Source organism: Euleptes europaea, chromosome 5, assembly GCF_029931775.1.
Source record: "Euleptes europaea isolate rEulEur1 chromosome 5, rEulEur1.hap1, whole genome shotgun sequence".
NCBI classification, from domain to species: Eukaryota; Metazoa; Chordata; class Lepidosauria; order Squamata; family Sphaerodactylidae; genus Euleptes; species Euleptes europaea.
Genome location: NC_079316.1, coordinates 87,856,788 through 87,881,549, shown reverse-complemented (window position 1 = coordinate 87,881,549; position 24,762 = coordinate 87,856,788). Strand labels below are relative to the sequence as shown.

Genomic DNA, 24,762 nt, shown 5'->3' with positions numbered 1-24,762 from the left:
CACAGGCAAAGCCAATTAATGATATTATTTTTTACATTATTTTTTGCTTAAAATACAAACATGCTTACAACAATAGCACTCTTATAGTATTTTCTTTTATTTAACAGTCTTTTATCATTGACACCTTGGGGCTGGAGGGAGTGGCTTCCTCAGCTGGCGAGCATTCTGTACAAATTATATCTTTGGGACACTCTTAAAGGATCTCCCTGAATATACTGGATTGCAGTAGTCTAATCTAGGCGTTATGAGGGCATACACCACAGCGGCAAGATCTTTTTTTGCCCAGGAAAGGTCACAGCGTGGCTAACCTGCTTATTCAACCCAAGACTTGGGTCCAGCAGCAACCCCAAGCTATGGATCTGCTCTTTTAGGGCAGAGTGCAACCCCATTCAAAACAGGAGATACCTTAATAACTGGTTCAGTCTTTTCCTTACACCGGTAGCTCCTCCTGCTTTGTCAGGATTGAGTTTCAGTTTGTTAGTCCTCGTTTCTCCCAAAACTGCTTCCAGGCACCAGTCTGAGGATCATCTGTGTATTGGTGATATCCCAGTCCAAATATCCTGATGACCTCTTGTAATGGTTTCATGTAGATGTTAAAGCATATGAGGGACAAGATCGAACCTTGAGAGACCCTAGAAGCCAAGAGGCTGAGCAGCAGTCGCCCAGCATCACCCTCTGGAACCTACCTTTCAGGTAGGGCTGAAACCACCGCCAAACAGTGGCTCCCTGTCCCAACCCTGAACGGTGGTCCAGAAGGATACTGTTATATTTATAATATATGTGGGAAGAAAGCCATACTCATATTATACTTACGTGACAGAGTTGGTTGTAGTTTCACTCCAGGGTATGCATTGGGGAGTAGTTGTGCAGCAACAACATGAAAAATTCTTGCTCATAATATTATTTCCAAATTGCACCTGAGGACTGAAGGCTTCATTGTGCTTTTTCCAGCTGTAAAGTCCAAAGGCTGGTCTTTATGGTTGTCCTATCTATTATGTGGTTATAAATAGTAATAAAACATGACCCCTAGTTATTTTTTAACAAACGAAATATAGATTTAGTGTAGTCTCTTTTTAAAGAAGGGAGCAGAATCTTTTTAGGCCATATTGAGAAGAATAAGATCTAGTGTATGAAACTAGACTTAAAAGCCAAGATACTAATTAATGCTTCAAGTGTTACAAATACTTACGTAGATATACAGTGCAATCCAGTGCTGAGTCACTCCCGTCTAAGCCAGGGCTTGACAAATCCTGGTTGCCAGGACACCATGGCATGTAGAAATTTCATTGTGGTGCCTAGTATGTTCAGCAGATTTAAATCCTTTGTCTTGTTGTCTTTTAGCTTTGCTGCAGTTGTTCCCAACAGCTTTGTTCTTACACTTCTCCCCTCTTGTAATTGTAGGGACATGGCAAGCTTTGGAAAACTCTGTCCCATTCTTATTGTTAGGGGTGTTAGACCTTTCCATAGCTTGGCTAGTCCTTTCTCTGAGGGAGTAGACCAGCATTGTTGGGGGCAGCTCTTGTCCACTCCCCTTCATAGCCATAACCAAAAGGAGAGTCTGCTAGCTTTGGAAAGTTCTGTCCAATCCTGATTGTTGGGTCAGATATTAATGGGGTGAAAAGGTATAATGCAACATTCATATGGCATTAATGCACTGTAAGTAATGGAAACCCTGGCCTGGTTAGCTCAGGCTAGACCAATCTTGTTAGATCTTGGAAGCTGAGTAGGGTCAGCCCTGGTAAGTACTTGGATGGGAGACTACCAAGGACGGCTAAGGTTGCTATTCAGACACAGACAATAGCAAACCACCTCTGAATGTCTCTTGCCTTGAAAATCCTATGGGGTCACTATCAGTTAGCTGCGACTTGATGGTCAAAAATACATGATGGCATTCCTTTCAGTCTGGTTTCAGGCCAGTTTATGGGGTGGAGGTGGCTGTGGTGGCTTTAGTTTACGATCTCCATTTGAAGGTAGTCAAGGGCTATGCCTCTTTGTTGCTTTAGCTGAATTTATCAACAGCTTACAATGGATAATACCTTCTTGTTGAGGCGTTTGGAGGGAGCAGTGGAGATAAAGGTTGTTAAAATCCTTTGGGGGGGCAGAACTCAGAGGGGTGGAGTTGGAGACCAGTTGTTCAAAGGGTTAATCTCAAATTTAGAAATAAAGTAGAATTTAAAATCACAACAACAATAAAATATAAAATAATTTATTGTGGACTGACTTGAGATCTTGGGTCAAATGAGTCAGCCATGAAAGGAGACCAGTTGTCATCACTGTGGGATTTGTCCTGTGGGGTTCCACAAGGTTTGGTCTTATCCTCAGTGTTTCCCGCTCTGAAGGAAGGTCATCTTGAGCTTTGGGTGTTTCTCGCCCCATTGCTTGGAGAGGCAGGACTAAAAAACTACTTCTTGTCTGGTGGGCGAGGAATGCCTGAACTTCCAGTTGTTCTCCTGCCTTGCTGGAGAGAGGACGGTCCAGCCATAGCTGGAACTTAGAACTTAGGAGATTAGCTAGGTGAATTCTTCTATCCTCTTGTTTTACTCCATTTGTTTCCCTCCTCCCCTCCTAATTGTTCCCGTGTTGGGTTTTTGTGTGCCTTTGCCCTCCCGGCCCGTTCCGAAGTGGCATAGCCAGTTTGCATCGGGCTTGTGAAGGAAAAAAAAAAGACGCGCCTAAAATGGTGGCTTCAGTATCGGAGGAAGTCAAACTTCTCTCCGACACAAATCACGATGCAGCACTAAGCGGCCATAGCAAGCCGGCTCCCCCTGTTAGCCGCTCTGGCGGACTTTCAGAGAGGGAAGCCAAGGAAGCTTCCTCTCCTTCCACCTCGGCTGAGAAAAAAGCAGCGGCAAAAGCGGGAAACGTTCAAAACGACACACTAAGCTGAGTGCCGCCTTGACCTCCAAGGTCCCTGCCGGTTCCTCCGATCACTTAGTTGGCAAAAAACTTTCCAAAACTTCAATGGGTAAAGTACCCCCACCCCCTGATGGGAGTGGGGCTCCAGGGGCTTTAACTGAGGAAAAGGTGAATTTCATAGTGGAAAACACCTTCGAACGACATTTTGAAAAGCTGCAGGCTTTGATTTGATCTATCCAGAACCCAGGGGGTGGCACAGTTCACACCCAGGGGAGTGCCCAGAGCTGGTTTCAAAAGCTCAGTTTCATTGAATATTGGAACAGTACAGAAAGCAGCTGCTTAAGAAGTTAATTCATCCACCTCTGAATGTTATCAAGTTAAGTTGATACATACAAATTCACATACAAATAAGCAATTACAAAAATTTCATGAACATTTATTTTTATGTTATACAACAAAACTTTCTGATATGAAATGATAAATAAAGTCTGGGTTGCATTCAGCCTGCTTGTGTGCTCTGTTTCTGCCAATTCCTATCCATGTTACAGTTCTGATTACACATGTTTTTTTGTCCATGCACTACCCTAAACGTAGCCCTTTTGGTGAGCAACGGGGACCCTCCCTCCCTTTTTTACCAGTGGAAAACTGGTTGGATTCAGCAGTTAGGGCTTCCACTGAGAGTTGCTACAGTAAAATCATTGTTGAAAATACTAGGCAGCACAGTGAAACTTTTAGGCACCGTGGCAACCTGACGCCTGGGGTTTGTTGATCCCTGCTGTGGGGGTCCAGTGCCTGACTGCTGTGGTTAAATGGCTAATGGTTAATAAGTTGAAACGGAACCCTGAGAAGATGCTGGTTGAGAAGGCTACAGTGTTGAAGCACATTGTGCTTCCCACTTTTGATGGGGTCCAGCTGACACTCACTAATTCAGTTAGTAGCCTAGGGATAGAATCATAGAGCTATCTGGAAGGGGCCATACAGACCATCTAGTCCAACCCCCTGTTCACTGCAGGATCAGCCTAGAGCATCCCTGATTGTCCAGCCGCTGCTTAAAGACCGCCAGTGAGGGGGAGCTCACCACCTCCCTAGGTAGTTGATTCCACTGTTGAACAACTCTTACTGTACATCCCTCCCAATATCCAGCCGGTAACTTTCCATCTGTAATTTTAACCCATTATTGCGAGTCCTATCCTGTGCTGCCAACAGGAACAGCTCCCTGCCCTCCTCTAAGTGACAGCCCTTCAAATACCGGTACTTAAAGAGAGCAGTCATCCCCCCCCCCCCCGCAGCCTCCTGATACTTGATTCAGCATTAGGAGTGAGTTCTCTTTGAGATATAGTTTCCAAGTAAAAAATACAAAGGCCACAAAAGGGTTTGCAGATAAGTAGAAAAGATTGGCAGGAGGTAAGGCCCCAATCTATGACTGTGTTCCCTGTAGCTGAAGGTCAGATATGCCTCAGACAGCCACAGACTCGGTTGCTTGGGCCCAGTGGAGGTAGGGGCCACTTGGCTGCAGCTCCACTGTTGCTCATGAGTAGAGCAGGAAGGAGCTGGTTGCTGCTGCTCTTGCTTTAAAGAGATAAGGACGCAGAGAGAAATCTATGGTGGTAGCAGCAGCACCAACGACTTATGTGTTTCCTTGGGTCTCTCTCAGCCAGCCTCTGAGTAGAGCAACTGCACCACTGGGGTTGGTTTGACCCAATTAAATGCCAGAGTTTTAATTAAATTAGTTAAGTTTGCAGTCTCAGTTTTACGTTGCTATATTTATAGGTTTAATACATATTGGCCATTCCTCCTTCGAACAGAAACTGCAGCAGCAGTGTAGAGTTTTCAGATGAACCATCATTTACTTATTCATGTCACTTGCATGACTTTTATAGGAATTCAGACTGAAACCACATGCTACAGGTCAGATCTCTGTCCTTGTTCTTTTGAGAAAAATACATATGTGGATGTGTTGCTTTTTGTGTGTGTTGTAATGCAGCCATCTAGCCAGACTCTCAGCCATCCTAATTGGTGATATTGCTGTTATAAAAGGTAGGCATTCCTAAAAGCTTACAAGAAGCAATGACTTTAACTGGATTAATAAAAAGGAACTAGGGTTGTCAGGTCCCTCTTCGCCACCGGCGGGAGGTTTTTGGGGCAGAGCCTGAGGAGGGCAGGGTTTCGGGAGGGGAGGGACTTCAATGCCATAGAGTCCAATGGCCAAAGCGGCCATTTTCTCCAGGTGAACTGAGCTCTATCAGCTAGAGATCAGTTGTAATAGCAGGAGATCTCCAGGCACCACCTAAAAAAACACTTTTCAGGGACATATTGCTTATGCTTTATTATTATATCAGTTCACCTGTAATGTTACCTTCATGACCAGATGCCTGTCTACAAAGCTGTTGAAATTACAGAGGGTATTTTAGGCCAGTTTTAACTAGTTTCTAGGCAGGGGAGCTAAACAAACAAAAATCTTGTTTTTCCTCTCTGTAGTTTATACTAACCTGAGTATTTATGGGCAGAGAGACCAGGAACAATATATGTTGACAGATAACTTCTATGGACTTATTTGCAGGGCTTATTTAGGCTCCTCCATTTGATCTTGAACACACTAGTCTTCTCATTAAATCAGTGATGAAAGCAAAACAAAACAAGCATCCTACCCAGAGCATCTGTGACATTTGCATTTGCTCAAAGGCTGTTCCTGAATTAAGCTAAATGCAAAAAAGAAAATTGTTGCCGTCCTTTGTCATCCTGCTCTAAAAATTATGTGCTTGTTTTTTCCCTGTAAGAGTTGCCATCAAATCTTTTAGATCAGACCTCATTTAGTGGTTCAAGCATAGCAAAGAAGTACTTTGCATAGATTACATAAAAGGTTTACCTTTAATCTAGCAGCAGATTCTGTAAGGTTAATTAAGAATATAGTTTAGTAGATCAAAGCAAAGCACTTTGCACTTAGATTAATTCTTTGCAAGGTGATTAGGTAAGTGATAATTTACAAATTATCTAAGCTGCAAGTTGTTTTTCTTTGATCTGGGAATTTTGGCTCTTGGACAGCTTTAATTGACCATGTAAAGTTCAGTAAACTTCAGTGAAGCTGAAACTGGCCAGAACAAAAGACAGTGTTTGGAAATGAAAATAGGAAGGAGGTCAGCTGTAAAATCATGAGACTCTTGCTCAATAGAAGAGACATGTCTGGTCTGCAGGATGTGTGCCAGATTCTAAATGGTCCTTTGAAAAACATTCTGTGTTCATATGTGTGTTGTTGAGGCATCTCTTAGTATTCTCACTGTCTCTTCTTGGAAAACAAGCCTGTGTATGGTAGTGTAGAAACCAGATATTTCTGTTGGCTGAAAGTTGAGATGCCTTCCTTATTGGTCTTATAATTTTCTTAATGCAGACTTTCTTAGAGTCACTTTTTGTTTTTTGGGATTGCTAATATGTTTGCCAATTTTCGTTTATGGAAAAACTCAAATGTTTACTACTGAATAATTGAAATTATAGTTAGCCTGAAAACCACAAAAAATTATCTTCAGAGTTCAGCTGTGAACAAACTTTGCTTTCCCCCCCTGACCCCCAGGAATACTGCAACATCCTGATGGCACTGTCTTGAAACAATTGCAGCCACCACCTCGAGGGCCCAGAGAACTAGAATTCTACAGCAAGGTAAGTAAGTGTTTCCAAGTCATCCTCTTAAGTGAAGAAATTATGCCTTGATGTCAAATAGAACCACCCTCTCACAGAAAACCTCTGAATCTGAATACACTTGCGGACCCAGATTGCAAATTCTAAAGATGGTGATCGTGGCCACTCTTGGAAAATGTGATGATATATTTTAAGGTTTTCTCTAGAAGAGTTACCCCAGTAGTGCAAATGTTAAGTTCTTTAGGTAACCAGTACAGATGGTGTAGTGGTGTAACCAGCAATCTGCAGATTCTACCTGGCGTTGTTTCTGGTGCACAGCATAAGGACAAGGAAAGGAGAAATGATTCTCTCTTGTTTATATTGAATTCTTATGTTGAAAAGGAAAGAGAAACCATTTCCCCCTCGCCCTTCCTCACTTTGCCCAACCAGCATGGCTGCTCCTTGGTGTGAGACTTGCAACCTTTGGAATGGTCATTCCTAGGGGTTGGAATGTGCTGCAGGAATGGAGAGGAACACAGGAAAGCTGCATTCCACACACAGAGTGGCCGGATACTGCCCTCTATTTAAATTGTGCAGCCGCGTAGTGCTGTACAAAATAGGTGCACTGAGCCTGGCTGTTTATTGCAAATGCCAATGGAGAATGTGTCCGTGTGGGCAGTTTCCTCATTACTGAGGGAAATCTGCTTCCACAATATCTTAAATGATGGAACAAAACGTATATATTAAATAATGCAGCTATCAAGCAGCAATAAATCTGTTTCTGAATCAGGGTTTACCTTGTCCATACATCCGATGCCCTTTTAATGTTGGTGTAGTTTGTGTAGTTGCCACTCAGTATTCTTCCCCTGAATGAGCATTGTACTAAGATGTGATAGCCATTGGCAACTGAAACACCTTAGTGATTAACCAGGGTTGATCTATTGGTACTCATATGTAATATCGTTCAATAGCCATCGTAATTACTAATGTGTACTAGAATATTTTTGCTGTCTTGTTAACCAGATCACATTGGACAGGAAGCATGTAGCTGGGCTGTGACTAGTAGTGATTAACCAGGTACCAGGGCACAGGCAGCCTAGAAGTAGTTTGCAGGCTGCGTATAGAATAAAAGCTAATACTCTTCTGAAGAAGAAATGGTGGGGGGAGTGAGATAAAGAATGCTTTTGGTGGCAGAGTTGGATGGTGAGCATTATGTACCTTCCAGCAGCAGTTGCCTAGAGTAATGCTAATGTGAGCACGGAGTGAAATGTAAATAGTTCATTAGAACAAGAGCTCTGAGCGACTTTGGCTGAAACATTCAGTTGCAAATGATTCCATGCCTTATTAAAGCCAAAAGCAGTGCACAGCTACTCCATTTAGGGATGGTTTTGTGCAGTGAAGCATATTTGCTGCTTGTGGATCAGATTCTTCCAACTTTTTCAGTGTAAGGAACTGGATGCCATCTCCACAGTCAGGTGACTGTGATGAGTCTGTTGAATAATACGTAAAATGTAATAAGAGCAGAATTTTATAGCGCAGCGACAACGTGAAAACTGTATTTCTAAAAGTCACTCATTAGCCTTAGTTTGAATTAAAGGATGTTTTAATAAATGTATGGTGGTGTCAAGGCTGCCCCGCCTTGTTCTGAGTGAATTATTCCTCCATCTCCAGCCTGAGACCCTGGAACAAGACACTCCTTTGGTAACTTACCTGAGATTACCCTGGTCAGGACCAATCAGCTCACAGCCACTAACACCATAAAGCTAAATAAGCTTTATTATAAAGAAATGAGAGAAAAGATTAAAAGCAATATAGTTCCCGTAAGGCTTCAAAGCTAACTCTCTAGATACACTTACTGAAGGTTTTTACAGTATTTTGAAGTACTGGCAGATAAAATTCAGATTCATGCAGCACAATCCAAAGCAGATACCATTGCAAAATAACACAGCAGAGTCAAAAGACCTAGGTATTGAAGGAAAAGGATGTTGAAAAAACCAAAAGAAATAAGAGATGCCTATGAGGATAGTCTACATTTATAGGCCACTGATCTGCTGACCTCCTACAACCAATCAAGACACTGTCCCGAGAGAGCTTTCTGGAAGATGAGTGAAACTTCAACTGCCCAACCATTACAGCTGTAACCAGTGAATTAATTATCAGGGTCGTTGAGTTCCTCTGGAATGGCCTTGAGTTCATCAGGGCCAGCGCTGGGAGGGCTGCTCTTACCAAATTGCTGACACCTGGTATTCACTTAGCTGAGAACAGGAGGAAAAAAATTGGAAATGGAGTTTTACTCAAAGAAAGCTTGACCAGTAGTAAATACCTAATGAGCATTTCCCCCAGTCAGAATTCCCTAAAACGGGCTCTCTGTCTTTGGTTTTCTGTATACTGAGTGTCTTCTTATGTTCCTTTTGTCTTTGTAAATCTAGCAGTGCTCTTCTTTGGGGTGGAGAAGAGATTTTGCTGATTCCCTGCTTCACTGCTTTAAGATAATATTGTTCTAATTAATTTCCAGTTTGGCAAGTTATAAAAAACTAGGAAGTCACTTTCCTTCCATTAATTTCGTAGGGACCCTGTCTAAGTGATTCTTCGGAATGTACGGTCGGATTTTAACATTTAGTGAGGTTCAGCCATTTCTTGGCCTATGTAGGGGGAGCGTATGGTAGTTTGTGTTCTGTCATGTGGCTTCTCTCACTGGAACACAGAATAGATCGGGCAGGCAGTAATTTGTACATTCTGTAACTTAATTTTCTGTTCTTGCTTGAAATAAACTGTTATTTGGTATTTAAAAAGAGTATTATTCAAGAGTGCACTTGATTTCACTCTCATGGCTTAAAATTTACTAGGCCTTTATGTAATGGATGTGTGGAAAAGAGACCAAATTAAACTGTGTCAGCCTAGTAGGTGATATTCCGAAGCCTTTTCTTGGCTTCAGGGAGATAAACCCACCTTACTAAGTGAGGCTTCCACAGTTCCAGATGTGCCTTCAAAGAAGTGACTGAAAATCAGACATAGACAAGTGTCCCTGTGTATTTTAGTGTATTTTAGTGTCCATTAATTGTTACTGTAAGAAGTATCTGTAATCTTCTTTGAAATAAACTGTTATTATATGTTTTTGTTTCTGCAGGAGTTGCCCAGTAAAAGTCAAACTTTAATCTTCTCTAAAAATTGTATCAATCTAAGTCACAGAGCTGATAGGATTTGGTGTCACAGCCCCTTTGGGTTGGCTGAAACACTGAAGAGATTTTCTTGTTTTGTTCTCGATCAGTTCTATACTTGACAGTATGATGGTGAATAAAAAATGCAAAACCGGGAAATCCATATTCATTTAACATTTAATAACATATTTATGTTAATATTTTAGGAGCAGATGTTCATCTTAACTATCATAAAAAATGTAAAGGTAAAGGTCCCCTGTGCAAGCACTGGGTCATTCCTGACCCATGGGGTGACGTCACATCCCGACGTTTACTAGGCAGACTTTGTTTACGGAGTGGTTTGCCAGTGCCTTCCCCAGTCATCTATCTTTACCCCCAGCAAACTGGGTACTCATTTTCCCGACCTCGGAAGGATGGAAGGCTGAGTCGACCTTGAGCCTGCTACCTGAAACCCACTTCCGTTGGGATCGAACTCAGGTCATGTGCAGAGCTTGGACTGCAATACTGCAGCTTACCACTCTGCGCCACGGGGCTCCTATAACAATGTAGTCAGTGAGAATTCAAAATTCCTAGCTTTTAACGGCTTCATGTTTGTTCAGATCCTGACAAGTGTCTGTAGATATATTTCAGTAGCGGCTGCTCTTGTTCATGAAGGTTATACCAATAGTTGATAAAGCTGATTTAAGAATTCTTACATCAAATACTTCCCATGGGATGGCTTTACCATTCCAACATAATACTTTTCTAAAAGCTATTATTTTTAGAAAATAAAAATTGACACTTAATATTATTTTAGTAATTTTAGGAAATGCAGATCACTCAAGTGTATTACTTGGGCTTGGGTCCAGACTGACATTTTGTGGGATTTCTGCCCATGGGGCACAATTTTCCGTTTTGGGATGCAATGGGAAGGGATGGCAAGAAAATCACACTATGTGGGTAGCAGTCCGGGTACCCTCAGAAATGTTGATCTGGATCCCATCCTTCATTTACCTCCAATTAAGGTGAAAGAAAGATTACCACTCCCACCTCCCAAAGAAACCCCCACCCTGGCTAAACCAGTGGTAACTATGAGACCTAAGTTATTCACCACAGATTCCCTAATGCCTGTGCATTTACTTTCCCCTTCAGGTGCTGCATAATCTTTGTTTAGCATTACCAGCGTGTTTATTGCTGTGTCAAATTGTAGGGGTTTTATTTTTCACTGTATGTTGGCAGTGCTTGAACCTGTATTGTTTGTAAGGTTTGATCGTTGTCAATTTTTATAAACATTCATAGCTTTTATTTTTGAAGGGGAACCCTGAACAGATATTTCTTTTCTGTGTAAGGCTTTAAAGTTAAAGGAACCTTACATATCTAAGGCTAGCTTGCCACAAAGAGGCATGTGAGTACCTTTCACACAGATTTTTGTTTTGAGTATTTGTTTTATTTCAGGTGTATGCTGTCGACTGTGAAGATCCTGTGTTTTTAGAACTGCGAAAATATTTGCCAAAATATTATGGGACCTGGTCTCCACCTACTGCTCCCAACGGTACTGTTGCCTAAGTGACTCTGTTCTAGGCTGTAATTAGATAAAAGCAGTTATGAGATTCCTTTCATAATGTCTGAAATGGATAACCTCAGTGCTGTTTGATAAAGTCCTGTATGAAACTCTATATTGATATGCTCTGACGAATAGGAAGTATGTGGTAAATAGTGGCAACTTTCTGCAAACTAAATTGATTTTTGAATAAGATTGAATTTAGTATCTTCAGATCTAGTGCAGTGCTCGTATGTCAAAATACCGTATCTGTATTCAGTTGCCCACAGCAATAAAACAGATGTCATGGAATATTCATATAAGTACAATTATGCAGAAGCACATATAAAATAAGGCTAAGCAAAGCAATATTTGAATAAACCTTAAAAACGGGTTTGGATTGGAATGTGGGCTGATACGTGTGGGGGCAGACAACTAAAAGAGTAGAAGGGAAGCTTAGTAAATAACTGTTTGGGTGGGGGTGGAGTGCTGTGCAATGTGTGAATCCAAAATAACAGGTAGATGTAAGATTCTACTGTGCTGCTTTGTGTAAACTGTTTTTGGTTTCTGGTGGCATCTAATGGGTTGGTTGATTTAGATAATGCAATTAGCATAATTCTTTATTCCGGATTGTTAACAGATTTATACCTGAAACTGGAAGATGTGACCCATAGATTTAAAAAGCCATGCATAATGGATGTAAAAATAGGCCAGAAAAGCTACGATCCATATGCCTCAGCTGAGAAGATTAAACAGCAGGTCAGCAAGTACCCACTAATGGAAGAGATTGGGTTCTTGGTGCTTGGCATGCGGGTAAGAAGTAATTCTTCATTGGACTTTTGATAGGTTTGTGCTGTTGCCCAGAAATGGACAGTTAAGGTCCTGTTCAGAAAATATTTTTGTCCTAGGATTGTACTTAGATGGAGAGTGGAGTCTTCCTTGCTTCCCTCATTTTGGGGACAAGTAAATTACCAAACAGGAGAGACAGCCTTCCTCAGGGTGTGCATGTGTGTGTAAAAATGGCCCACTCCTGATATCTCCCTGGTTACAGTCCTAGGGGAAAACAGAGGAGGTCTTTTTAATTGGAGGAGATTTTAACGGGGTCTTTCCAAGATGTGTTTGTTTGTTCGTTCATTCTCTCTCAGTCTCAAATAGTAATGTAAATTTGGATGTGTCCTGTAATTTAAATGTGCCCTTCCCTTCCATCCCCTACTTTACTGCATTGCTTTCTCCTTTATCACAGTCTTTTCTTGACCTCCTTGCCTTTCTCAGCTTCTCTCTCTCTCCCCAGTTGTCCCAGTCAGTAGCATTGTCAAGAGGTTAACATTTTTGCCAACATTGTTTATCATGATTTGTATAATAAATACAATATATTTTTATTCTAATTCTTTTGGCAAAAAGATGCTTGAGTTAGATTTGTTTCATATTCTAGTCAATCATGAAATCTGTGTTTTCAGTCTGTGTTTTCTTGGTTATTTAACTCAAACCTCCTGCATATATTCTCAAGATACAGAGTTCCCTGTAACATATACATAGAATAATGCTGAAACACTGTTTGATTCTGGTAAGTACAAACACTGTATTTGCAAGGAGCATCTAGTTTTATCCAGATTTTAAAGAAAATAATATTCTGTATACTGAGCCGGAGCATTGATCCTTCTGGCTTGGTATTACCCATCTTGACTATCAGCAACTCCAGTAAGATCTTAACCAGCACTTTCTTATTGGACCTGAAAGCAAATCAGCATCCAGAACTGATTGTTCTTGGTCAGTATAAAGGGTTCCCTGTATGTTATACCAGCAAGGAACCTCTCTGACATTTTGTAGTAATGAAACTTCTGAACTGTGTTAGGGAAGCCCCAGGTACAGTGCATTGCAGTAATCCAACCTTGATGTGATCAGAGCATGGGTAACTGGTCAGATCATGTTTCTCAAGCAACAGGCTTCAGCTGTTGGATCCGTCTACCTGGCCAACAACAATTCCTACACTTTCATCTGTAGGGTTGGATCTGAAGGTGCCCTAAATGGGTGAACTGAAGTCCCGTCCAGTACAGGCTGATTTCTCATTCCCAGATCAGCCATATTGTTGACCAATAGCGCCTCAGTCCTGCCTGGATTGAGCTTCAGTTTACTGGTTGTCTTCATGCTTGTTACCACCTTCAGACACTCATTTAAGGACACCCATTGATGTGCTTTGTTAGAAGTTAATTCAAGTATCGGTATATCAAACAGTCACACCTAATGCTGACATTCGGAGACCGCAGTTAGGATGAAAAGTAGCACTTCTGCCTTACTCTAATGCATCTTCTGTCTTGTGTGCACTTGCTGAGTTCATACTATTTTTAATACTATAACACTCCTGCATAACATCCCTTTAGTGAAATGTTAATTGGCTTATCCTGATTCATTAATCATGTGAATGATTTTGCCTTTGAATTTATAAACTGGGTTCTGACACTGAAGCATATTAAAAGCTAAGAGATTTAGCCTTCAGGCAGCAGATTTTTACTCCCTTATTACTCAGTCTGAGGACCAACTAACGTAAATAACATATTTTCTGTTATCTGATGTACATGGAGCCCTCAGTGAAACTTCAGGAATAAATATCTTGTAACAGAACTTGTGTCCTGCATTTAATGATGCTTTAGGGTTCTGTTAATTTTTCACATGTGTATCTCCTTACTTATTCATTTTGCCTCCAAGAGCGTACATTTTCATACAGTCAAAGAGCTGTGCATGAGAGCAGAATACTTTTATTTGGTGGTTAATAAGCCTCCTGTGGGTTGCAGGCAGTTGGATCCAGTTATTGCCGGACTCACTGTTAAAGCTACCATAGGACATTTGTGCTTACTGATAGGATTATATAATTCAGTGCTACTTTTTTTCCTGTGCTAAGCACTGTGTAGGAAAACTTTGCAATAAAAATTTGTTTCCTTATTTATATGTCAAAAGTAAGTGATGCATAACGATCTGGGGACACACAGATTGTAAAAGTTCAGTTCATGCACTTTTTCTGTAGTTGTAGATACCTCTCAAAGACGCTGGCAGTTGAACAGGGAATCTCGTAATGAAGGAGGAAGCTTAGTGAACACCCTACCGCTTCTGTTGGCTGTAGCCACTAAAAAACAGGGAATATTGTGTTAATGCAATTGCTCTTCTTTTTTGTTTCTGAGAGAATTCAATATAAACAAGTGGGAGACCTGCAAAGGCTTGCAAGGGGCTTGACATTTCCCCCTCCCCCACTGTGTCATCTTTCCCTTTTCTGAAAGCACCTTTAGTCTCCTTTTTCTGCTTCCTTTTCTCCTTCCCATCCGCCAGCCAACCTACCTTTATCTGCTCTCCTGTGCTCAGCTTTTCCTCCCCCTGGCAGCGTTTCCTTGGGAAAACTGGCCAAGTTGTGCGGTGACAGTTACTGGGCTGAGATGGGATCAGTTGCATGGTGGAGAACCTGCAACGACTTGTGTGGGCACCTCACTTTCCTCAGTACCCCCCTCCCCACAATATTTTCTCTCCCTGTCCTCCTGGCAGCCCAATATCCTGAACTTTTTCTGCTTTTCTCTCTTCTACCTTTTTATCTGTCCCTCATCTTCCGCTGTATTTATTTAGTTCACATATGCCCCATTTTTCTCCACAATGGGGAACCAGAGCAGTTCACATCATTCTCCTTTCCATTTTATCCTCAGATCCACCCTGCAAGGAAAGTTAGGTTGTGAATGTGTGGGTGACCTTCTGAGCACTGTGGTGGAGTGGGGATTTAAACATGGGTCTCTCAGGTCCTGGCTTTCGGGAATGACTGCAGTTGAACAGTACCAAGAAGCCATGCCTGGGTGAGTCATGCAAGTCTCCCATCCAGTTGCTAACCAGGTCCAACCCTGCTTGGCTTCCGAGATATGATGAGATCAGGCTAGCCTGGGCCATCCAGGTCTGGAGTAAAGGTCTGTGCTAGTAACAAGTTGCCCAGTGGTGGCCCAGGCCAGAACAGCCCTGGAAAGGGTCCTCCCTCCCCTGCCTTTTACTGACACAAACAAAAGGCTTGAAGTCTTGTGGTTGCCTAGCAACAGCCACTGAGGGCATTTGTTTTTAAAGCTACAGGCACTCTTATCATTTTGTGTGGGGTTAGCCCCCCCCCAATATATTTATTTTTAGATTTCAAATTCTTCTGCAAACCTGGGTTTTCCTTAGGTTTGTAGGCACTGTCTTGTCTGTCTATGCTCCCAATCTCTGGATTTAAGTATCCTCAGATGGGGCCATGTTGAGAATTAGATATAGTGTTGCTGTGAAAGTGATGTTCTGTGAATGTCTTGTTTTAGACAATGACCCATTAGTCTTTGTAATGGTTATATTCATTTTTTTTAATTCAGCATGCTTGTTGTGTTCTCTAAAGGGGCCTTGTTTTGTGATTATGATTGGTTGTAAACAAACAAGTATGACTGAGTTAAGCTTTGATCCTCATCAGAATACTAAGATATCCTCCATCACTGGCATATATTATACACCTGAATGTTAAAATTCATTATATGTTCTTATATTCCTTGGTTTCTTTGAGGTTTTTAATTTTTTTATTTTAAAACATTTTTACCCTGCATACTTGGGCTTGAATTCTATACTTTCCTTCTATTTGTGGCATCTTGAGTGAGCAGAAAGTGCTTAGCACCAGTGGAAGATACTCTGTAGGGAAGGTGGTAGTGAAAGTGCCATCACGTTGCAGCTGACTTATAGTGACCTTATAGGGTTTTCAAGGCATGAGATGCTCAGAGGTAGTTTGCCATTGCCTACCTCTCCATAGCAACCCTAGACTTCATTGGTGGTCTCCCATCCAATTTCTAACCAGGTCTGACCCTGTTTAGCTTCCAAGATTTGATGAGATTGGGCTAGCCTGGGCCATCCAGGTCTGGAGTAAAGGTCTGTGCTATTAATTTAATTTAATGTATTTATACTTATATTTATAGCCCCCCTCCCCCTGCACAGCAGGGCTCTCTGTCCCTTGACCAGGCCAGAAGCTGGACTGAAAGGGGTCAAGGGTGGATGATTTCTTCAGGAAAATCTGGAGCTGTTCAGCCACTGCTCTCTCAACTATTTTACCCAGGAAAGAAAGATTAGTCACTGGGCAGTGTCTAATCTCTATGAGCAGAAGTATAGGATCCAAGCTGCGGCCTGGGAAGCTTACAGCTCACCATCATTAAAGCACATATCAATACAAACAGCAGTAAAACCAGCAGGAGCAGAAGTCTCAAACACTACTTATAAAATATGAACATAAGACATTTGGTTGGATCCGGTGATTGTATGAGAAGAAGGCACTCATAGTACTGATGCATGTCTTCCTTTTGACACCACAAATCTCTGTATCCTTGCCAGAAGGCACTGCCAAGGTTCACTGGGTGAACCTTTTGGATGCACACCTTAACGTGGTGAGGGGGTTTGTGTGTGTCAGGGAAGCTGAGAGCAATACCGTAAGGGGTCTAGACTCTATCAAGAGACTAAACTCCTAGCAGAGTCACTCAAGACGGAATGGTCCCAGCTGAGGCACCAGACGAAGATGCATCCACCCCCTTAAGGGATCAATGGCCACATCCGCAGAAGAGAACAGGCAGTTCCGATGGGGATAGGGGCAGAGGAATCCCTGAAGGTTAGCTACTGGGCAGCAGCAGTAGTGGAAGGTGACACTGGCGGAGGATCTTTCGTAGACAACGGCAGTTCCACTACGGCTAACCCTGGTTAGTACTGCACAGAAGAAGGCACTGGTAAACCACTTCTGACCAACCTTTACCTTGAAAACCCTATGATGAGACAATCCAAAATGAAAAAAGATATAGTGCTGGAAGATGGGACCCCCTGGTCGGATGGCACTCAATCTGCTACTGGGGTAGAGCAGAGGACAAGTACGAGTAGCGCTGTTCTTAATGATGCTATTGGACTAAAGCTGAAAGGACGTTCAGTGGTTGACATGAATAGATGCAAAAGAAAAGTCCGAAGCTGTTCGATGCATATAATAGGAACATTGAATGTGAGAAACATGAATCGGGGTAAGCTTGAAATTGTTAAACAAGAAATGGAACTTATGGACATTTCAGTCCTGGGAGTAAGTGAATTAAAATGGACTGGATTAGGACATTTTCAATCAGAAAATTACAAAGTGTTTTATTCAGGGAATGACAAAAAGAGAAGAAACGGAGTTGCTTTAATAGTGAGGCAAGATGTAGCAAAGGCAGTCAGAAGCTATAATGCAAAGTCTGACCGAATAATATCAATCAGACTTCAGGGAAAGCCTATCAACATAAGCATCATTCAAGTTTATGCCCGAACTACAGATGCAGATGAGGAAGAAATTGAAAGTTTTTATTCCAGTGTTCAGGAAGAAATTGATCACACACCTAAACAAAATATGCTGATAATCATAGGTGATTGGAACACAAAAGTAGGAAACAAAGCAGAATCAAATGTTGTTGGCAGATTTGGGCTAGGAGCACGGAATGAAGCAGGAGAACGCCTCATAGAATTCTGTGAAGACAACAATCTGTTCATTGCAAACACATGTTTCAGGCAACGTGATAGACGATTGTATACACGGACATCACCAGACAGCCAGTATAGAAATCAAATAGATTATATAATTGGAAGCAGAAGATGGAGAAGCTCTATTCTCTCGGCCAAAACAAGACCAAGAGCCAACTGCGGTACAGATCATGAATTGTTAATATCGAAAATCAAGATAAAGCTTAAGAAAAACACCAAAACATTGATAGCACCAAAATACAATCTAAGCAATATTCCGGAAGAGTTTAAACACCATGTAAGGAACAGATTTGCATTACTGAGTTCAAGTGAATGTAAACCTGAAGAACTATGGGTGGAAACTAAAGATATTATCAAGGAAGAATGTGCAAAGACTATTCCTGTAGCCAAAAGAAAAGAAGAACCTCGATGAATGTCTGAGGAAACTCTTAAAATTACCAGAGATAGACGAGAAGCAAAAGTAGAAGGTAACAGAAATAGAATCAAAAGTCTAAGTGCAACGTTCCAGCGACTCGCAAGTAGAGACAAAGAGACCTATTATAATAACCAGTGTAAAGAAATAGAAGAGACCAACAAAAAAGGAAGAACAAGAGATCTGTTCCACAAGATCCAAGAAATCAAAGGGAAATTTAAAGCACGGTTAGGCATGCTGAAAGATCAGCATGGAAATACATTAACTGAACAGGACAAAATAAAGAAAAGGTGGGAACAATACACTGAAGAACTGTATAGAAGAGATGAAAGGATAAAAATTCTTTCCAAGAAGAATCTTTTGAAGAAGAACCTACAGTTTTAGAAAGTGAAGTGAAAGCTGCATTGAGAGCAATCGGGAGAAATAAATCACCAGGAGCAGATGGAATATCAATAGAATTATTCCAAGCCACAGAAACGTAGTCAATCAAAGTCTTGACAAGAATATGCCAACAGATATGGAAAACAAAACAATGGCCCACAGACTGGAAACGATCCATTTACATTCCAATTCCCAAGAAAGGAGACATCAAAGATTGCAGCAACTATCGGACCATCACATTAATTTCTCATGCAAGTAAAGTGATGCTCAAAATCTTACAGCAAAGGCTGTTACCATATATGGAATGAGAAATGCCTGATGTTCAAGCTGGTTTCAGAAAAGGAAGAGGCACTAGAGATCATATTGCAAATATACGTTGGCTACTGGAGCATACAAGAGAATTTCAGAAGAAAATCAGCTTGTGTTTCATAGATTACAGCAACGCTTTTGACTGTGGATCATGAAAAGCTATGGCTGGTTTTAAAGGAAGTTGGTGTGCCACTACATCTGATCGTTTTGATGCGCAACCTGTACTCTGGACAAGAGGCCACAGTTAGAACAGAATATGGAGAAACGGAATGGTTTCCAGTTGGCAAAGGTGTCAGACAAGGATGTATTTTATCTCCCTATCTCTTCAAATCTATATGCAGAACATATAATTAGGAAAGCTGGATTAGATTTAGATGAAGGTGGAGTGAAAATTGGAGGGAGGAACATTAATAATTTGAGATATGCTTGATGACACTACAGTATTGGCAGAAAATAGTGAAGATTTGAAATGACTACTGCTGAAAGTTAAAAGAAAGTGCCAAACAGGACTACAGCTGAACATCAAGAAAATAAAAGTAATGACTACAGGAGAATTACACAACTTTAAGGTTGACAATGAGGAAATTGAAATTGTTCGAGACTTTCTATTCCTTGGCTCCATCATCAACCAAAAGGGAGACTGCAGCCAAGAAATCAGAAGGAGATTGAGACTGGGAAGGGCAGCCATGAAGGAGCTAGAAAAGATTTTGAAGTGTAAGGATGTGTCACTGGCCACCAAGACTAGATTAATTCATGCTGTCATATTTCCTATTAGTATGTATGGGTGTGAAAGCTGGACAGTGAAGAAAGCTGATAGGAAGAAAATAGATTCCTTTGAAATGTGGGGTTGGAGGAGAGTGTTACGGATTCCGTGGACTGCCAAAAAAACAAATCAGTGGGTTATAAATCAAATCAAGCCTGAATTGACCCTAGAAGCTGAAATGACTAAACTGAGGCTATTGTATTTTGGTCACGTCATGAGACTACAAGAGTCACTGGAAAAGACAGTCACGTTAGGAAAAGTTGAGGGCAGCAGGAAAAGAGGAAGACCCAACAAGAGATGGATTGACTCAATAAAGGAAGCCACAGCCCTCAATTTGCAAGATCTGAGCAAGGCTGTCAAAGATAGGACATTTTGGAGGACTTTCATTCATAGGGTCGCCATGAGTCGGAAGCGACTTGACGGCACTTTACACACACAATCAAAAGGAAGCAGTTAGTGGGGGTGACCATGGGGAAACTTCCCTGCATAAAAGGCCCATATCTTCCTTCAAGGAGGGATTGCAGCCGTCACATCAGCAAATCTGGTGAAGGTATTACAGAGGAGATGTACCTCCATCCGCAATATGGATCTTGTAGTACTTCCAAACTGTGAACCTGTTCTTTTTTTGGGGGGGGGGAGGGAGGTGACTGTCAGTGTGGTGTAGTGGTTAAGAGTGTCAGACTAGTATTTGAGAGACGGGGGTTTGAATCCCCACTCGTACCATGGAACCTTGCCAGGTGACTTTGAGCCAGTCACACACACTCAGCTTAACCTACCTCACAGGGTTGTTGTGAGGATTAAATGGTGGAGAGGAAAATTATGTAAGCTGCTTTAGGTTCCCACTGGGGAGAATGGTGGGGTGCAAATGTATTAAATAATAATAAATAAATAAAACTTGATTAGCTATATTATTGATCTACAGTACCTGTCTTATCTGGTAATGTTGATTTCCCCTCCTCAAGCCCCTTTACTGCCTCCAGATACTTGTTCAGGATATTCACCACATCACCTGGGGAGGGGCTATGGCTCAGTGGTAGAGCATCTGCTTGGCATGGAGAAGGTCCCAGGTTCAATTCCCAGCATCTCCAGTTAAAGGGACTAGGCAAGTAGGTGATGTGAAGGACCTCTGCCTGAGACCCTGGAGAGCTGCTGCCGGTCTGAGTAGACAATACTGACTCTGATGGACCAAGAGTCTGATTCAGTATAAGGCAGCTTCATGTGTTCATGTGACTCAGTTGAAAAGGAGACATCATACTGGATGCCATCTTCTTTTGAGGACCCTTCAGATCTTTGGGCAACATTTTCCAACTGTACATTCGCATGCTGGGCAGTGCAGGGAAAAAGATGGAGTCCTGCTGAACCCTGTAGCATGTGCCAACCAACTGAGTAGCAGCCATCTCTGACAGCCTGCCCAAAAGATGTCATGGCTGATAACACTGGTACTCGTCCATAGGTCTAGGAGTATCAGTGCTGTTGCATTCCTCTATCTTTTTACTGGAGAAGGACATGCTCCAAAACTCAACTAGAAACTAGATTGAAATGGGCATAAATATATCTGTTGTGTAAAAGTCTGGAGTTTATCTTGGAGCATGATGAGGCAATTATAACATTTTACAGTGTTTTGAAGGACTTCCTTTTTGAGCTGTGTTTGAGTTTCAGTGCATCAGCAGTGTACAGATTGCTTTGGAGCTAATTATGTGGGTGACTTATACTGAAGAAAACTTGTCCCGTGCATGCAGAATATTACCTTGGAACTGATCCTAGGGCAAGGAGAAATTCTGGAGAAAGGAGCCAGAGAGCCACTTGATTTCTTTTTCTGTTTTTCTAAAGGTTTATCACATTCATTCTGACAGCTATGAGACTCAAAACCAGCACTATGGAAGAAGCTTAACAAAAGAGACAATAAAAGATGGTAATGTTTGCGTATCTGTTAATCCAGTGTGTTAAACGAACACAGAATTTCAGATCTTTATTACAATAGTACTATAGCTAGGGCTTATGGCCCATATGTGGCATCCTTGGTAGTTCAACTTTTAGGAGCAAAATAAAACTAAACAACCTCTAGCGTAGAGGTTCCCCAATGTGGTGCCTGTAGGTGCCATGGTTCCCACAGAAGCCTTTCTTGGTGCCTACCAAGTGTTTTTAGAATGTGGGCGAGTCCAGGTGGGGCCCTGGCCCAGTAGAGCTTCTGATTGGCTGCTGAAGATCTGATTGGCTATGCAGATTAAAATAGCATTGTTTCAAAGGCAGCTTCCTTGGTTTTATTCTCTCTCTCCTCTTTCCGACTGTATTTTTTTTAGTTACCCCCTTCTCTCTTGTCTTTGGGCTTCCTCTGTGTGGTTGGCTCCGCCTCCTTTGACAGTCATCTTGCGCCCACCACCTTTTGTCAGAATTCCCGTGGTAACTACAGGCTCAAAAAACTTGGGGACCCCTGCTCTAGAGGGCAATATTACTGGAGGCTATCAGGGGTAAGTGGGAAGAGAGATGTAGACAGGGTAGAGGGGATAGCTGAAGATGGATAGATTCCCTTTTCCATTCTTAGTGAAATGTATACATTGGATAAAAGTATCCTTGTTCTGAAGTGTAACTTAAAGTACTGGGTATCTATAATGTTTTGAGTAGTCTGCTTCATATTCATTCTCTGTAACTTTTACAGTAATCCTGTAAGGTTTTATTGTCCCTGTATAAGAACGAGAGGCTTAGCTTGAGGGCACATAGTGAGTTCATATCAGAGTTGACATTTGAACTAGGGACTTGCTAGGCCACAGTTTGTCAAAACAGATCAGACTTTCCTCTGAAGGCAAGCATGACTTTAAAAACAGGGATGATATCATATTGGAGGAGTCCTATGTGTGTATATTGGGTCATGCTAACTACCTGGCCTTTATTGGCCCTGAGGAAGACCGGCTTGGACAATAGAACCATACATATGCATATGACTGAGATGCATATTGGATCAACATCCAATCATCTCAAACACTTCCAGATATAACTTACCACACTAAATTAATATTTTGACCGTGAGGTATCTAAAGCAGAGAAGCTGGCTTTAAAAAAAATACTTTTAAGTGGAACATAATTCTCTACTTTCTGACTGTGCATTACTAAAATCTATAAAAAATGATTTGGGCCCGTGTTCTATTATAATAACAGCTCAAAATCGCTCTTTATTTTTGGTTTTTCAAACATGCTTTTGTGTACTGAGACTATTTGAACTTTCCATATCAGCAGCTACTAATTGCAGCGTTGTCTTTCTTGCAGGCGTGGCTCGGTTTTTCCATAATGGATACTACCTGAGAAAAGATGCCATTGTTGCCAGTATTCAGAAGATTAAAGAAATCTTGCAGTGGTTTGAGAGCCAGAAGCACCTGAACTTTTATGCAAGCTCCTTACTGTTTGTCTACGACGGCTCATCTCAGATGACAACAGCGTGGATAAATGACAGCGCTTTGGTCGAGAAGAGGAGAGCGTCCAAGGGCCAGAGCCCAGACGGCAATACATTGGAGTTCTACAACAACAACATCCGTGTCATCAGCTCTCCAGAAAACGGCAAGTTCGAGTCCTCTGTTGGCAGAGGTTTCTCTAAAATGTATGCACTTCACAGAAGGCACCAAAGTCAGATTTCCCTTAAGGCTGAAACTGTGGAACAAGACAACATATGGAAGAGCAGCGCGTGCTTTTCACAAGAACATCTGAATGGAAATGTTATACCTCAGTTGGAAAAGGTTTTCTGCCACAGGCCCGCTGTGGTGCCCGACGGCGCAGAGGTGGAAGTCCGGATGATAGACTTTGCTCATGTGTTCCCCAGCAACGCGAGAGACGAGGGCTATGTTCATGGGCTGAAGAACTTAATTACTGTCCTTCAGAATATTTTAGACACCTGAATTCTTTACTATGATTTCTACTGGGGGCCAATTACAAAGAAAAGCAACAACCTTTCTGCACTTGTGATCCTGTTATATGTTGGTTTGTATTGTTCCCTGTTTTACTTGTCTTTGTACTTTTGGTAGAATAATGAAAATATTTTATAATCTTACTCAGGAAAATTATTCATAGTTTAGTAAAATAAGGGAAGAGCTAATGAATGAGGTTTAACTGGTAGTTGAAATAAGCATTTAACAAACGAAGCTTAGATTTAAATTGGAAGAGAATTTATATCTGATAAAAGGATTGAGATTGTTCATACCCTTAAATGTTTTGGCGTAATCAAATTCTGTCCATGCAGACAGAACACTGAGCCATATCTCTAAATAACGGGTTACTAGTTGAATCCTTTAGAATTGTCCTGGGGTATATGCCACATCTTCAAAACTGGAATGACTCCATGTAAAGGATAAATACTTTTTTAAAAAAATCTGTATTCTGACTGAACCAGCATTTTTAGGGAGGTACAATCATACTGCTGCATTCTTGAATCTGGCTGGGGGCTCTTATCCTTTCCTGGCTCATCTCATAGCTAAACTCTTGGAGAGTAGTTCTTATATAGGTGCTGTCAATACAACGCTTTTCAAAAATTATGTAATAGGGCTTGCTGGCCATATAAAGATTATAAGAAATGTACTGGGTTGTATGTTAAATTGCCTGTTTTTCAGAGGCCCTGTCTTGTTTGCACTAGAAAAGATCTAGTCTTGTTTATATAGTCCACTAGCCTGCTGTAGGAATTGAAGGGAACATCTGAAGCAACTCATCAAATTATGGCTGAGTTTAGTTCATTCTTTATTATAGGCAATTCACTATATAGTGAATAAGTGGAAATATTTTGCATTAATAAGACATTTCTTGGTGGTGGTGGGGTCTATCTAACATGAGCAGAGTGCATTGACACTAATTTAAGCATCCCCCCCCCCCCCCGGCAGCCTGCAGTGTCTTCCAAAATCATGCATTCGGGTTGCTGGATCTTTGGAAACAGGATGGGGTTTTTCAGTAACATGGGGGCATTAGAAAATACTTACTCCTCCTGCTGGCAGAAGTGTCTTTCACCAGTGGAAAATGTAGTGAAAGTGTGACTGATTTTAAGAGGATGTAACTGAAGAGAAGATCTAAAGAACTGTCTCTGGTCTCCAACTGAAGATGCTGTTTCCACTTATTCAGTATAAATACACTGCCTCTTGCCAAAGAATTGTAGTGGCCACAATAAGTAGTTTCAACATGATCTAATTTTATATGGCCAGGATCTGTCCTGGATAAACATTGCTATGTCACAAGAAAACCTGGGTTAATATTCTGGAGATATATGCAT

At 41.5% G+C, this 24,762-nt stretch overlaps 1 protein-coding gene across 1 annotated transcript in view; it reads left to right on the top strand.

Annotated features, from left to right (window-relative positions):
• Positions 1-23,601, top strand: part of IPMK (inositol polyphosphate multikinase) — a 29,965-nt gene extending 6,364 nt beyond the window's left edge. The window contains exons 2-6 of the mRNA XM_056850560.1: positions 6,422-6,507; positions 11,058-11,154; positions 11,783-11,955; positions 21,354-21,435; positions 22,785-23,601. Of these exons, the coding sequence (XP_056706538.1) occupies positions 6,422-6,507; positions 11,058-11,154; positions 11,783-11,955; positions 21,354-21,435; positions 22,785-23,407 (1,061 nt within the window). The 3' untranslated portion in view covers positions 23,408-23,601. The remainder of the gene's footprint in view (positions 1-6,421; positions 6,508-11,057; positions 11,155-11,782; positions 11,956-21,353; positions 21,436-22,784) is intronic.
• Positions 23,602-24,762: the final 1,161 nt, after the last annotated feature.